This window comes from Vulpes vulpes, chromosome 9 (assembly GCF_048418805.1).
Source record: "Vulpes vulpes isolate BD-2025 chromosome 9, VulVul3, whole genome shotgun sequence".
NCBI classification, from domain to species: domain Eukaryota; kingdom Metazoa; phylum Chordata; class Mammalia; order Carnivora; family Canidae; genus Vulpes; species Vulpes vulpes.
In genome coordinates, this window is record NC_132788.1 from 103,181,938 (window position 1) to 103,199,169 (window position 17,232).

A 17,232-nucleotide genomic window follows, 5' to 3' on the forward strand; every position below is an offset into this window, starting at 1 on the left:
AAGAAGTGACCTCTACTCCTCACTTCTGACTTCCAAGTTACCTACCTCATTGTAAAATTCAGACACATTTGTTTTTCAACTACAGAAAGCAACATATGACTTTAATATCTGTAAAGCCATTGACTTAATCATGTAATTTAGAGAGAATTAGGTCTTTTATACCAAGAATCTTATAGAATTTCTATTTTCTCAGTTAAAATTTATGTCTCTAAGGAGAACTTTCTAATTTTCTTTCTATAGTCCTGGTTTGGGTTTTGGAATTTTATGCATTGGAGACATATGTTTTTTGCTGTTTTGAAAGACAGCCCAGGTTCTAATTTTTCTGTCTAGTGATGAATGTTATTATATTAGACAATTATTTATTTTTACATATTTACTTTACATATTTATATTTACATGTTTTACACATTTATCTGGTGACTTAAGAGTCGGCTTAAATACTTCAGGGGTTCTCAGAGATCCCTACATTCAAAATGTGGGTCAGGGATGTAATCCTCTCAAGGCTTGACTGGAAGACAAACTCAGAGCTTGATTTCTCATTAACTGATATGAAGAAAATTTCAATATTTACCCAATTAAATTGGGTATGAAATAAATTGTGTTAATTATGCGTGTGGGCATAAATAACATAGGAAAATTTTAGAGAGCCCAAATGACCAAATGACAGGAGTATAGAGAAGGATCAGAGGAGGTAGGAGTGTTGAGATGTTTTAGAATGCTTGAACAGGAGGAAAATCTAGTATTAAACTGAAGTCACGGAACACCTGGGTGTCTCAGTGGTTTAGTGCTTGCCTTTGGTGCAGGGTGTGATCCTGGAGTCCCAGGATTGAGACCCATTGGGCTCCCTGCATGGAGCCTGCTTCTCCCTCTGCCTATGTCTCTCTCTCTCTCTCTCTCTCTCGTCTCTCATGAATAAATAAATAAAATCTTTAAAAAATTAAAAAAAAATAAACCAAAGTCATTTTGGAGCAGAAAGAACCAATCCAATACGAGGTTCATTGTCAGTGAAGTTGGTAGGCCATTTGTCTTAGTGTAAAGGCAGAGCAAATTGAACTAGTTATTAGGCAGCTTTTCAAAATGCACAGATTGCTACTTCAGAAATTATATGTAGCATCTATAAAGGAAATATTGATATGTATATGGGTTCCTGGGTGTGTAGCAGCAGACAGAAGGACCCAAAGTCAGATTGATCATGACAGAAGAGAAGGAACCATGGTGACAAAGTGGAATCCTAATGAGATGGTTACTAGTAAAAGAAAGATCTCCCCTTTGCTGAGGACATGGTCCTTTGCTACCCTTGAGTAATAAAAATGAAGATAGAGTTAAATTTATCCATAATTTAGGTGACTTAACAATCTACAGGCACAATAGAACCACACAGCCACCAGAAATTTCACCACTACTTGAAACGTCAACTGTATCCCCTTGACCAAGATATATCATTACAAACACCTTTTTAACCTGAGCTCACTTTGCAATCTCCCCCATTGCATCCCACAACGTAGCTTTATTCCCCGTATTATGATTTATCAGTCAGAATTCAGTCAAGAAAAGAGAAACCACACTACTTACTTTAATGAAGGTAATTTTAGTACAGGTAGGAGTAAATGCTTATTGAAAAGTGAAAGGCACAGAAGGAAAAATGTGGTAACAGAGCCATAGTTGCAGGATATAGTGACAACACCATGGGCTAAGAGGTATGGGGAACAAAATTGGACATTAGTGCATGTGATCTTTATTACCATTATTAAAGAAAAGCCAGGTGGAAAATCAGAGCAATGGTTTAAGGATTCCCAGCCCCAACCACAGCATCACAACTTATAGGTATAGAAAGGTAAGTTTGGAGCAGAAAACAATAGCTTATTATTCAGCACAGTGAACCAGCTGTAGAGTGTGGAGGGAGAAGATAAGTAAAAAAAAAATATTACCTAGAATATGAGGGGGAAAACCACATTTGCTACTGCTATGGAATACTCTTTCATGTCTCCTCCTTTTTGATCTCTGATCACTTTGAGATGTTCAGGGTCTGACCCTGAACACTAAAAGATCCAACAAATGCAAGTTATCTTTGAATGAAAGGTCTGACAAAATTCAATAGTCCTCCACCTTAGCTGCTCATTAGACCCACCTGGAGTGCTGGTAAAAAAAACTTCACGTTCTTTTTACTCTCAAGTCCAATTGAATCTTAATCTGTGGTGGTGGGACTCAGGCATGAGGATTTTTAAAGTGTATCAGACGCTTCAAACATGAAGCCAAGGTTGAGGACCAGTGACATACATTCTCTCATACAACCTGCATCAATAGATTTGATCAAAGCCAAAATTTTATGGGAAATAGACATGACAATGAAAATGGGTGAGAATTGTGCATACATTTTATTTTTTTATTTTTTTGTAAATTTATTTTTTTTATTATTATTTATTTACGATAGTCACAGAGAGAGAGAGAGAGAGGCAGAGACAGGCAGAGGGAGAAGCAGGCTCCATGCACCCGGAGACCGACGTGGGATTCGATCTCGGGTCTCCAGAATCGCGCCCTGAGCCAAAGACAGGCGCCAAACCGCTGCGCCACCCAGGGATCCCCTGTAAATTTATTTTTTATTGGTGTTCAATTTGCCAACATATAGAATAACACCCCCCAAAAAAATAACACCCAGTGCTCATCCCATCAAGTGCCCACCTCAGTGCCCGTTACCCAGTCACCCCCACCCCCCGCCCACCTCCCCTTCCCCCACCCCTAGTTCGTTTCCCAGAGTTAGGAGTCTCTCATGTTCTGTCTCCCTTTCTGATACTCATTTTTTCTCCTTTCTGCTTTACTCCCTGTCATTATGTTTTATATTCCCCAAATGAATGAGACCATATAATGTTTGTCCTTCTCCAATTGACTTCTTTCACTCAGCGTAATACCCTCCAGTTCCATCCACATCGAAGCAAATGGTATTTGTCGTTTCTAATGGCTGAGTAATATTCCATTGTATACATAGACCACATCTTCTTTATCCATTCATCTTTCGATGGACACCGAGGCTCCTTCCACATTTTATTTTATTTTTATTTTTTATGATAGTCACACACAGAGAGAGAGAGAGGCAGAGACACAGGCAGAGGGAGAGGGAGAAGCAGGCTCCATGCACCGGGAGCCTGACATGGGATTCGATCTCGAGTCTCCAGGATCGTGCCCTGGGCCAAAGGCAGGCGCTAAACTGCTGCGCCACCCAGGGATCCCTCCTTCCACATTTTAAAAGAGAGTTGTGAATTTCTACAGGATGTCTGGGTCATAGGTGACAAATACAGAAGATTCCATAGGTTTAATAAGATTCAATTGTGCAGTGATTTTGATGTACATAGAGTCCCAGAATACTCCCCTAATTCCATCAGAGATGTGCCAAAATAAGTAATATTTAGATGTGACAAATCAAGAGGAATGGAAACCATGAGCTACAAAAATTATGTGACCAAAGGGGCATGCTTGCCAATTCCATATATTTGTTTTTGCAATTATTTCTAATCAACAGACCAAAAAAAGAGTCCAAGAATTAAGACTGGGCTGTTCTTTTCTTTTTTCTTTTTTTTTTTTTTTAAGACTGGGCTTTTCTGTTGAGGAGCCTCTGCAAAGCCCTCTTGATGTCCTTGTTCCTCAGACTGTAGATGAAGGGATTTAGCATGGGAACAATGACAGCATACATTACTGAGGCCACTGCATCCTTTCTGGGAGAATGTGAGATAGTAGAACTGAGGTACACCCCAAGACCTGTTCCATAAAATAAGCAAACAACTGACAGGTGGGAGCCACAGGTGGAGAAGGCTTTGTACTTCCCACCTGTGGATGGGACTCTCAGAATGGAGGAAACAATTCGCGTATAAGAGAAAAGGATCCCTGAGACTGGAATACCACCAAAGATGGCACCAAGAAAATACATGAATATTTTAGTGGTGGAAGTATCATTACAGGAAAGCTTGAGGAGCTGAGGAGGGTCACAGAAGAAATGAGGAATTTCCACATTTATGCAGAAGGTAAGTTGTGACATCATGAGGCAGTGCAGCTGAGAGTCCAGAAGGCTGATTAAAAAAGATATCAGAATCAGCAGGCTACAGAGGGGGGGTTCATGATGACTGGGTAGTGCAGAGGATAACAAATGGCTACAAACCGATCATAGGCCATCACAGTCAAGAGTACACTATCCAAACATCCAAAAAGATTAAAAAAAGACAACTGAATCAGGCAGCCCACGTGGGAGATGACTCTGTTGTGAGTTTCAATGTCCAAAATCACCTTTGGGACTGTGGTAGAAATGAAACCGATGTCAGCCAGGGACAGGATGGAAAGGAAGAAGTACATGGGGGTGTGAAGGCAGGAGTCAGAGCTGACAGCAAGGAGGATCAGTAGATTCCCCAGCATGGTGACCAGATACATGGACAGGAGCAGGCTAAAGATTACAGGCTGCAGTTCTGGGTCTTCTGAGAACCCCAGGAGGAAGAATTCCAAGACATCTGTTAGATTCTGGGGTTCTGTGTAGCAGAGACAGCTTTTGAGAAATAAATGAGAGTTTAAATAAAGGAAACAAGTATACTGGGATCTGTCAGTGTGTCTATATTTTGAATTCAAGCAATTCATAAATAAAGTATTCACATTTGAGGAAAATTTAGCAAAATTTCTCAGTTGTAGCAACACATTCTTCCTAGAACTCTTTTCTCATCTTTTGGTCCCTTCACCTGTTTCTATGTGCATCCACTTTGGAGAGACTGGGAGAAAGAAATTAGAGGGACTAGCATACTCGGAGATTTAAAAATCTATAAACACTCTAATCAGCTCCCTCCTTTAAGGGAAACAAAAGGACTAAGAAATATCCTTTTCCCTTAAAAAATTATTCTAATTAAAAGACACTAATAAGAAGTCAAAAGTACTTTATCTTGGGGAGGACCGGGTGGCTCAGTCTGTTAAGTGGCTGCCTTTGACTCAGGTTAAGGTCTCAGAGTCCTGGGATAAAGCCCTATCTCGGGCTCCCCGCTGGGGCAAGAGGGTGCCTGCTTCTCCCTCCTCCTCTCCCTCTCCTTCTCTCTTCTTCTGCCCCTCCTCCTCCGCATGCTGTCTCCCTTTCTCAAATAAATAAATAAAATCTTTTTTTTAAAGTACTTTATTTTATTTAAATGCAGAGAAATTAATTCCTTTGACTTGGACTATTTACAAATACCCTATAAGAACTTTGCAATAAAGTGACTCTATTTTTTGTGTGTGATATTTTATTGTTAACAGAGTTTAAGGCATACTGTTCTCTTTGCCCCATCAACTCAACATCTGGGCTAGTTTATAAGAAAACCTGGGTCTTGGGGTGCCTGGGTGGCTCAGCAGTTGAGCGTCTGCCTTTGGTTCCGGGCGTGACCCTGGTCCCAGGATCGAGTCCCACATCTGGCTACCTTCAGGGAACCTGCTTCTTCCTCTGCCTGTGTTTCTGCCTCTCTCTGTGTGTCTCTCATGAATAAATAGATAAAGTCTTAAAAAAAGAAAAGAAAACCTGGGTCCTCCAGTTATAAGGTAAATAAGTTCTGGGGATGTGATGTATAGCATGGTAACTATAGTTAATATTGTGTTTCATATTTGAAAGCTACCAAGAATAGATCTTAAAAGTTCTGTATGTTGGCAAATTGAACACCAATAAAAAATAAATTTATTATTTAAAAAAAGTTCTCATTATAAGAAAAAAATTTTGTAACTATGTATAGTGATGCATATTTGCTAGACTTACGATCATTTTGCAATATGCCTAAATTTTGAATCATTATGTTGTATACCTACAACTAATATAATGTTATACATCAATTATATTTCAATTTTAAAAAATCAAGGAAGCAAGCAAGACTAGGTTCTCCCTCCTTTGGTGACAGTGAAACATTCAAACCTCACAAGCACATATGCAGGAACTCTCATGCTAAAGTCACACTGTAAACACAATAAAAAACCCAAGTGAGCCACGTTCCTTGAACTCTTGTGCCATTTCAGACTAGTTTAGAAGGCCAGTTATGCTCTCTCTACAAGGCAGATCTTCATATGAGGAATAAAACTTTTTATATCTTCTTGTATGTGTGGCATTCCCAGCCTCAACATCCAAGCCAAATTTTGAATAGATGTCCATCCTATTTCTTCAGTGTTTTATTTGATACAATGAGTGGGGCATGAGACAATGACCATCACCATACAAGGTCTTTCTTCTCTTGCTCTGGCTTGCTCACTGTCCCTGCCGCCTACTGGCAAGCATGAAGTATGCACTCTGGATAGCACTGCACTGTGATGCATTTCTTAAGCCCTTCCGATCCTTTCTTATAGATCTAAATGACTTAATTTGGAAGTTTCAATAATTACTTGGCTGTTAGAGACAAGAGAATGGGATTGGGTCTTTTCTTAATGTGGCCCTGGGTCTTGTGTCTTGGTTCAGACCTGTCTTTGAATGAAGCTGTGACTGACACTAGGGTTTTTTTGTTTGTTTTTTTTTTTATCTTTAAACTTAAAATTTTTATTTAAATGCGATTAACACACAGGGTATTATTAGTTTCAGAGGTAGAATTCAGTTATTCATCAATTGCATACAACCCCCAGTCACTAAACACATATCTTTCAATAGTAACTCTGAACGTGAATGGGCTTAATGACCCCATCAAAAGGCGCAGGGTGTCAGACTGGACAAAAAAGCAGGACCCATCTATTTGCTGTCTACAAGAGACTCATTTTAGACAGAAGGACACCTACAGCCTGAAAATAAAAGGTTGGAGAACCATTTACCATTCAAATGGTCCTCAAAAGAAAGCAGGGGTAGCCATCCTTATATCAGATAAACTAAAATTTACCCCGAAGACTGTAGTGAGAGATGAAGAGGGACACTATCTCATACTCAAAGGATCTATCCAACAAGAGGACTTAACAATCATCAATATATATGCCTGAATGTGGGAGCTGCCAAATATATCAACCAATTAATAACTAAAATTAAGACATACTTAGATAATAAGACACTAGGGTTAAGGAAAGGCTCTTACCCTGACTGATTGTGTGTTTCAACCAGACATTGACCTCTAAGGGTGCTTAGGGGAAAGAATATACCCAGTACAAGATCTAGGTCCATTGGGTGGTTGCTCATGAAGGAATGTCATTGGGGGCGGGGCGGGGGGTGGAGAAAGAAGGAGACAGAGACTGAGAAATAGGGAGGGAAGAAGAAGAAGAAGAAAAGCAGTCATCATGTGTCTTGCCGAGGTCTATACCCCTAAAACCAGGCTAGGACCTTTCAATACATCTGCTGCTCCTGCTGTCCACATCTTTGTTGCAACAAAGATCCAAATCATCAGGGTTATAGAGAGAAACATCCATAGCTCCCCACCCCCACCCTGTAGCACAGTAAAGGGGTTAATTCAAGCCTGATTTAAGCACAGGGTATATTAACCCTATGAAACAATCATCATCATGGAGGAGGTCTCTTACCCTGAAGACACTAGTTGAAGCTCTCTGGAGAAAGAAATGTACAAATATGAGCAGGATAGAGAGGACCTCCCTTGAAATAGATCCAGTGACAAAAAAATGAAGAAAAAAAAGAAAGATAACTGTATATGGGGGGGGGGGACAAAAAACTGAAACAGAGGTATATAATTTGACCCAACTGGAAGTCTGAAATGTATTAAAAGAATTTATAGAACAAAAAATAAAAATGTGCTAATTAGCTTTTACATCCTTTCAACATAGGTTCTTAATTAACTTTAATGTCTTGCGCTCATGTGAGTGATGCATATGGAAGCTAGAAATGATGTTGGAGAACAGAATTCTGAAATGAGAATTATGAAACCCCCAACACAAAAAAGAACACAAACTTCATAGGTCTCTGAGCTGAAACTTTGCATATTGCTGCCTTTCCATCTGGCCAGCCCCAGCTCATCCAGCTGGTAAGAAAGCAGTTCGCAGCAGGCCTTCTTCCATCCACCATCTCCCTGGGCACTCAGTGATCTGTGTATACCTCTGCTGTGTCATGACTAGGAGTTTGGATCCCCTCCCCTTTCCTGCTTGGTGAATGATGATGGTTGAGGCTTTTTCTTCAGGACTGGTAAGAAGACAGACTCAGGCATGAATCCTGTTGTGCAGATGATGACTCTGGGAGAAGAAGACAGTATGTGGCCTAATAGTCCTGGCACCCAGAAGGGCTGAAGGCACTGTCTAATTATTTATTCCTGCATGACCTTGAGAGCTCAATGCACAGAGCTCATAATTAACAAAATTGGTCCATATTATCCCAATCTCTGAGGACTTCCTAATAAGAGAAGAAGAAAAAGAGAAAAGTGAATGCATTTAGAAGGGTCTGGGCATGGGTACCTGGGTGGCTCAGCATTTGAGCATCTGCCTTTGGCTCAGGACATGATCCCGGGGTCCTGAGATTGAGTTCTGCATTGGGCTCCCTACAGGGAGCCTGCTTCTCCCTCTGCCTATGTCTCTGCCTCTTTCTCTCTGTATCTCTCATGAATAAATATTTTTTTAAAAAATCTTTAAAAAAAAAAAAAGAAGAGTCTGGGCATTCCTCTTCTTAGAAGAAAGCTCATCTGTAGACTTTGCTAATGACTTCCAGTCTTGAGGATCTTAATATAAAGTACAGACTCTTTTTTTTTTCAGTTTAATTTATGACTTTTTGACTTTGGCATCTGCAAATCCATTATGTCAATCACATACATTAGGGAGAATTCAGTCTTCTATAACAAGAATCATAAATTGTTATCATCTTCTGAGTTAAGACTTATGTCTCTAAGAGGAAATTCTTTTAAGTTTTTTCCCTTATTTAAATGACAGCCCAAGTCCTAGTTTTTCTTTCATTGATGTGTGAACATTAGAATATTAATTTTTATATGCTTATTTATATCTTGCTACTTCTCTTAAATAAATAAGAGTGTCTAACAAGACTGCAATCAATGCATCAGCTAAAGCTACTGTCCTCCCAAAGTTTGACTGGGAGACCTGTTTCCAAGCCCACTCACATAGCTATTGAAAGGATGGAGTCCCTTGAGAGCCAGAGATATTCTTTAATTCTCGGTCACATGAGTCTTTCTTGGGAAGCTCACACATGGCAGTTGGCTTCCATCAGAATAAGCAGACAGATGACAGAGAAAGAACAGATAGGCAGATAAAAGCCAGCATCATTTTGTATCCTAATCTCAGAAGTAACATCCCATTGGTTTTGCCATGTTGTGCTGCTTGGAAGCAAACCACTAACCCAGGACACACTTAAGGGAATGAATCTCCACAATGACATAAATATAGGAGGTGGAGGTCATTGGGAGCATATTAAAATCTGCCCACCATGCAAGCCTTGCCCTTTATCAGGACATTGGTCTCTTAATACCACAAGACTCTAGAGATGTCTCTCTGCTTCCCAACATAGTCCACAACCCATCACACCACAAGGCTCTCAACAAAATTCCCCTGCAGATGATCTGACATGTGGGCAGAAATTGGCTCTAATTTGGCATTTCTGCAGACCCCACCATGTTGCTTTAGAACATGTAGTCAGAAGAAGCTGATGCCGTTTCTCTTCTATCATCAGGGTCCCTCCATTAACATCACACCACACTATAGCCATTCTATGCTGAAATTCAACATATGTCCCCAGTGGTTTCTGATTTCCGTACATTGAGAATAATTTGCTTCAGAATGTATTTTCTTTAGATTATTTTGTGTTCACAAATCCTAATGTTTAAATAAGTGTGCTTTTAGACTGTGGGGGTTTTTTTCCTGGTGGACAAAATAAATTGCATGTAAATTATGGTATCTTGGAACCTTCCACATCCTACCCATGTGATTCTCCTGGCTCAGAGGACTCTTGATGAGTAATTCAGAGATTGATCTGTCATTATCTTATGCAAAGAAAGATCAATTAAACCAAGGTGGTATAGAAGGCAACCCTGGCCTTTGTCCCCCTTCAGAGATCAATAATTAACTATCCATGCACAAAAACAGCTCTAGAAGAGCTTAGAAGTCTACTTAAGAAACTTAAGCAAATAGAAGAAAGAACAAAAGGGAAGGAAGAACAGCTTCATTTTATGCATCATTCCATTCCCCCCAGCTAGCACTGCTCAGCACCACGAGGGAAATCCCCAGCTGGAAGAGTTTCCCTCAATAGGAAAGGAAGAGTAGGGTGAATGACCAGCTTGCCCAGCCTTTCAGGGCACTGCATAAGGACTTGCTTCAATTATACTACACCCAGAAAATGACAAAGCTTACACATATAGACACAGCTAGAAACAAGGAAGAAGTGTAAGGACTACGAATATCAGCCACAGGCGGGTATGGTACTAACATCAAAATAGGCAGGGAAACCAATGGTACAGAGTCAAGGGCCCAGAAATAAGCCCTTGCATATATAGTCAAGTGATATTTGACAAGGGAGCCAAGAACACTCAAAAGGGGAAGGATATTCTTTTCAAAAAATAGTGTTGGGAAAACTAGATTACTGCATGCAGAAAAACCCTTATCTTACACTACTCACAAAAATGAACTTGAAATGGGTTAAAGGCTTAAATGTAACACCTGAAAACATAAAACTCCTAGAAGAAGACATAGGGTGAAAACTCCTCCACATTGGTCAGGCAACAATTTCCTATATAGGACACTAAAACCAGGCAACAAAAGCAAAAATAAAGAAATGGGACTGCATCAAACTAAAAAGCTTCTGCATAGCAAAAGAAAACAAACAACAGAATGAAGAAGCGACCACAGAATGGGAGAACGGGAGGACATATTTGGAAATAATATTATAAGAGGTTAATATTCAAAATATATAAAGAACTCACACAACTCAATGGCAAAAAAAATTTTTTTAATGGGCAGAGGAACTAAGTAAGTAATTTTCCAAAGTAGACTAACAAGTGACCAACAGGTACATGAAAGGTGCTTGACATCACTCATCATCAGGGAAATGTAAATCAAAACCACAATGAGATATCAACTCACACCTGTTAAAATGACTATCTTAAAGATAATTACAACAAATGTTGGCAAGGATGTGGAAGAAATACACTGTGCACTGTTGTGGGAATGTACATTGGTATGAACGCAATGGAAAATAACATGTAGATGCCTCAAAATATTAGAAATAGAACTACTATATGATCCAGCAATCCCACTTCTTGGCATATATTCAAAGGAAGTGAAAACAGGATGTTGAAGAGTTGTCTATGCTCCCATGTTCATTGCACCATTATTCACATTACCCAAAATATAAAAATAATCCAAGTGTCCAGCAACAGAATATATATATATATATATATATATATATATATGTGTGTGTGTGTATGTATATGTATATATGTATACATAAAAGTTGAAAAAAGGAGTATATTGACCACAGGGTAGATGATGATCATAATGATATCTATATTTACTTAGTTCTTACCATATGCATACTGTCTTTTTAATCCTAGAGTGTTTTCAGCTAAATATTTAAAATGAAGGATTAAAGGCCACAGAAGTTATAAAAAATATACCCCAGTGCACTCAGCTAATGAGTTAGAAGAGCTGATGTTGCAAATCAAATTTTTGGCTTGCAAAGCCCATATGTTAAAACCAGGCACTAGTCTGTTAATATATTGATTATGACAGTTTGCCTTTATTGATCTCCTACCACATATTAAATCATGTTCTATTCAGCACATTTGATGATATCTTATCAACTAGCCTTTCATTTAAATGCTCTTGTTGTAATAACTCTACAGATGTTATGTACCATACTCAAAGTCACACAATTTGTAACATCAGGTTACTTATAAATTACTGGAAAGCTTATTTAAATTAACTTCTTTAATGTTATAATAAGATTTACCATTTGATGGAAAACTATCATCTGACTAATCCATGGAACAATTACATATAATTATTGCATGGTCTCATGCACTATAATATGTAATTATTATACATATAATATACATGTACTATTATAAGCACTATTGCACCTAATTTGCTGCTAAACATTCTGAGGCTCAGAAAGGAACTTTGAGTTGCTAAAATTTTCAAATTTTTGAGCCCATATCTGGGTAGTGGAGTATTTTCTTATCCCACATATTTTCTACTGTATCTCCTATTCTAATCAAGTATTGTCACACCACATTCAGATGGCTGTGTGAATCTTCCAGTCTTTTCCTATGCACTCTTCCCAATCTAAAAACAAAAACCAAAGTGCTACCTCTGGGTAGAGTCTACCATTTGACCACAAATGGCAATACTACTTTCCCACTCAACTAGGTTCTTTGGCTATTATTCAGCTTTGCATAAATGGATATGCAAATATATAAATGTAGTAATTTTTATTGGATGGTAACTTCCCACTAACTGCTTTGGCTTCATTATCTGTCAATTTCATGCCTTTCTCTAATATCAATGTTCCTTATCAATGTAGTTGGTAGGTGATCTACTTCAGAGATAAAAGGCAGGGTAAACTAAACTAGTTGTTGGACAGGTTTTCAGAGAACCAAGATTACTACCAAAAAACTATGTATGATACTTCTAAAGAAAGATGGATACTCATTTTGAAGAACCAAATGGAGCCCAAAGACTGATTTATCAATGACAGAAGACAAAGAAGCATGGAACAAAGTGAAGTCCTAAACAGGCCGTTACTAGAGGAAGAAAAGAGCCCACCTTTGCTGATGACACAAACTTTTGATGCTGAGGATTTTTTTAAAAGAAGGGTAAAATACAATCTATTTATTTTATATTTTTAAAGATTTTATTTATTTATTCATGAGAGACACAGGGAGAGAGAGAGAGACAGAGACACAGGCAGAGGGAGAAGCAGGCTCCATGCAGGGAGCCCAACGTGGGACTCGATCCTGGGTCTCCAGGATCAGGCCCTGGGCTGAAGTGGCACTAAACTGCTGAGCCACCCAGGCTACCCAAATTACAATCTATTTATGATGAAATTCATGACTTAATAATCCTCAGATACCATTAGAGCCACCCATCTACTGGAAATATGCTATCAGTACCTATATCTCAGTTGTACACTCCTAACAAAGATATATATTTAAAACCACCTTTATTTTATGAGCTCATTTTGCAATATATTCCAACTCACACAACTCATAACACACCTTTCTCCTCATGTTAATTTAACATTCAGTTTATAAAAAAAGAAAGAAGAGAGAAAAGAAAGAAAAAAAGAAAGAAAGAAAGAAGAAAAGAAAGAAGAAAAGAAAGAAAGAAAGAAAGAAGAAAGAAAGAAAGAAAGAAAGAAAGAAAGAAAGAAAGAAAGAAAGAAAGAAAGAAAGAAAGAAATCAGAGGCACCTGGGTGGCTCAGTCCATTAAATGTCTGATTCTTGTTTTCAACTCAGGTCATAATCTCAGGTCATGGGATTGAACCCCCCATTGGGCTCCATGCTCAGTGTGGAATCTGCTTAAAATTCTCTCCCTTTTCCCTTTGCCCCTTCCCCCTTATCATGTTCTCTCTCTCAAATAAATAAATAGAAAAAATAAATCAAGCTAATTAGTTTAATAAAGAGAATTGAGTGTAGATAGTTGGTTAAATACCTACTGCAGGACAAAGCAAAAAATAGAACAATATGAGGACAAATGGAAGCCAATAAATACCAAGGACTTAGGGGTTTAGAGAGAGTAATGAACTTTACTTAATTTTAGAGTATAATGACATTTGCTGACCATTATTAAAAATATGTAACAACTTTTAATATAGAGAACAAACAGGGTTACTAGAGGGGAAGTGGGCAGGGGAATGTGTTAAATGAGTGATAGTTATTAAGGAGGGCATTTGTGATGAGCATGGAATGTTGTATGTAAGTATGTAAGTAATCACTAAATTCTACACTTGAAACTATATATATATATATATATATGTATATATATACATATATATATATATATATATATGACAAGAAAAGCCAGAGGGAAAATAAAGCAGTGATTTCAAGAGACTCACCCTAGCATTACAAGATAAATATAGAAGGGTGAGTCTGGAGCAGAGACACTTAACCAACACAAATGAAAAAGCTTATAGTACTAAAGGACAATGGATTTGAAGAAAACATTTGAAAAAAAAAAAGACCTTTGTCTGGAACTACAATAAATTTTTTCATAACTTACCCTTTCAAGCTTGATCTCTTTAAGAACTTGCAACTAAGCGATCACATACCTATTCAACTAAATCAGAGTCTCTGGTAATGAGACTCAGTTACCATTATTTATAAGACTCCTCAGAGGGTTCTAATAAAATCCATGGTTGAGGAACAGTGAATGGCACCCTTGGACATTACCTGAATAAACAGTTTTGATAGATGCAAAATTTGCATGGAAAATACACAGAAACCATGGAAAGGATATACATTTTAAGTATATAAAGAAACAGTTGTAGAGCCACCTGGGTGGCTCAGTTGGTTAAGCATTCAACTCTTGGTTTCAGCTGAGAGTTCATGGGACTGAGCCCCTCATTGGGCCCCATGCTCAGTGTGAAGTCTGCTTAAGTCTCTCCCTCTTTCTCCCTGTGCCCCTCTTCCCCTTCTCAAATAAATAAATAAATCTTTTTAAAAAGAGAGAATTCTACATTTCATCAAGATACCAAGGTCATTAAGGAGAATCTCTCATGCATTCATTATGATGTACAAAGCATCCCAGAATACTTCCCTAATCCAATTAAAAACAAATAAAAAAACTAACATTCAAAAAAAAAAAACTAACATTCATATATGAAACATGAAGAAGAATGAAAATCATGAGACTGAAAAAATTATGTGACCAAGAAAGCAGTATTTGCTGTTCTACATATTTGATTTTGCCAGTTTTTTTTCACCTCACACTTCAAAAAGGATTGCACACATACTGAGATTAGCCTGTTCTTCTGAGGAACCTCCATAGGGCACTCTTAATGTCCCTGTTTCTCAGGCTGTAAATGAAGGGATTCAGCATGGGAGTGACCACAGTGTACATCACCGAGGCCACTATATCCTTCCTGGGGGAAGGCAACAATGCTGATCCAAGGTACACTCCAATAGCAGTTCCATAAAATAAGCAAACAACTGACAGGTGGGAGCCACAGGTAGAGAAGGCTTTGTATCTCCCACCTGTGGATGGGACTCTCAGAATGGAGGAAACAATTTTATAGTAAGAGAAAAAGATCCCTGAAATAGGAAGAAAGCCAGAGATGGCACCAACAAAATACATGACTATGTTATTGGTGAAAGTGTCAGAACAGGCAAGGTTGAGGAGTTGAGAAGGATCACAGAAAAAATTAGAAATTTCCACATCCTTGAAGCAGGTAAGTTGTAACACAATCAAACTGTGCAGCTGGGAGTCCAAAAGGCTAACCAAAAAAGACACCAAAACCAACAAGCCACAGAGGCGGGGGTTCATGATGATTGAGTAGTGTAGAGGGTGACAGATGGCCACAAACCGGTCATACGCCATTACAGTCAGAAGCATACCATCCATACATCCAAAAAGGATCAAAAAAGACATTTGAGTCAGGCAACCCACATAGGAGATGACTCTGCTCTGAGTTTGGATGTCCATGATCATCTTGGGGACTGTGGTGGAGGTGAAACCGATGTCAGCCAAGGACAGGTTGGAGAGGAAGAAGTACATGGGGGTGTGGAGGTGGGAGTCAGAGCTGACGGCCAAGATGATGAGCAGGTTCCCAAACACAGTGACCAGGTACATGGACAGGAACAGCCCAAAGAGGAGAGGCTGCAGCTCTAGATCATCTGAGAATCTGCTGAGGAAGAATTCTGAGATGCTTGTTAGGTTTTGTTCTTTGTAGCCTAGACACCTTTTAAAAAAGAAAAGAGGGTTGGAAAAATGAAACAAGTAAATGAGCATCCAGCACTGTGTCCATATTGCACATTCAAGCAATCACAAATAAAACAGTCACACTTGCAGTCATACACCCTAGCCTTCAGCAATACTTCTCAGTGTGACACATCCTATTTCTTAGAACTCGTTTCTTCGTTGGTTTCTGCATTATTTACCTTTTTCTATAGACATTTACCTTAGAGAAACTTTACCAAAGAGTATCAGAACCAAGAACATAAGAGATAACAAATCCATGATCACAGTAAACACAGCCTCCTTCTTTTTTTTCACAGCCTCCTTCCTGAAGAGAAATCATAGAGTAAAAATATCCTTCCTCTTTTAAGAAAAAAAGCATTCTAATTTAAAGAAATTATGAAGCAGTTAAAAATATTTTATTCAAATGAAATGCTAGATATTCTTTTCACTCCATGAAAGGCAGAGTGTGTAGTCTGGATTCTAAATTAGAATTAAAGATTCATAATCAGAAAATATTTTTTGTGTTAGTTATCTTCATGGGTTTCATCATTCTTTGATTTTCTTTCTTTTCTCCTTCATGGAAATAAGTGATGACCAATGTTGGTTGTCTTTTTTTATTTTTTTATTTTTGGAGTTCAATTTTCCAACATATAGCATAACAGCCAGTGCTCATCCCATCAAGTGCCCCCCTCAGTGCCCATCACCCAGTCACCCCAACCCCCCGCCCACCTCTCCTTCCACTACCCCTTGTTTATTTCCCAGAGTTAGGCGTCTCTCGTGTTTTGTCACCCTCACTGATATTTTCACTCATTTTCTCTCCTTTTCCTTTATCCCCTTTCACTAATTTTTATATTCCCCAAATGAATGAGACCATATAATGTTTGTCCTTTTCCGATTGACATATTTCACTCAGAATAATACCCTGCAGGTCCATCCACATCGAAGCAAATGGTGGGTATTTGTCATTTCTAATGGTTGTCTTTTAAAAGTCATTTAGCATATAATTCCTATCCTTGGCTTTTGCAGACTTCAAATTTTGATAAATGTGGTTTAGTTAAGTGCACATAATCAAACAACATTGATAACTATGAAAATACTTTCTTCTTTGTTTCTGTGAACAATGGAAAGGTCTATCCTGTACTTAACTGAGATTTTTACATTTTTTATGCTTCCTTTGTGCCAAAAAGGCATAGGCTCTGAGGATTCAGAAATAGATGAGACTCAGTTGTTTCTCTCCATATGCTAAAGATGTACTTGTATAAACAAAATGAAATATACTGTTAAGGCTGTAGGGAAATCATAACCTTTATCATTATTAGTAATAAAACATCTAAATTTTAATTTGCCCTTATTTTGTGCATTCATCACATATTTGTTGCGTAGAAGGCATCCATTATTTGTTTAACCCTTATTCAGTTGAGCTGTATCAACTAGGGATCAAC

General features: G+C 38.4%; 1 protein-coding gene and 1 pseudogene across 1 annotated transcript; both read right to left on the reverse strand.

Moving 5' to 3' along the window:
- Positions 1-3,577: 3,577 nt before the first annotated feature.
- On the reverse strand, positions 3,578-8,007 carry LOC112909712 (olfactory receptor 7E24-like; annotated as a pseudogene).
- Positions 8,008-14,851: 6,844 nt separating this feature from the next.
- Positions 14,852-15,841, reverse strand: LOC112909713 (olfactory receptor 7E178-like). Its single transcript, XM_025985724.2, has one exon. It carries the CDS (start codon positions 15,839-15,841, stop codon positions 14,852-14,854), a length of 990 nt encoding a protein of 329 aa, XP_025841509.2.
- Between the last annotated feature and the right edge of the window lie 1,391 nt (positions 15,842-17,232).

What these genes read in the sequence shown, in the direction of transcription:
- LOC112909713 (XM_025985724.2), bottom strand. Translation starts at nt 15,841, where the DNA reads ATGCTCATTTACTTGTTTCATTTTTCCAACCCTCTTTTCTTTTTTAAA.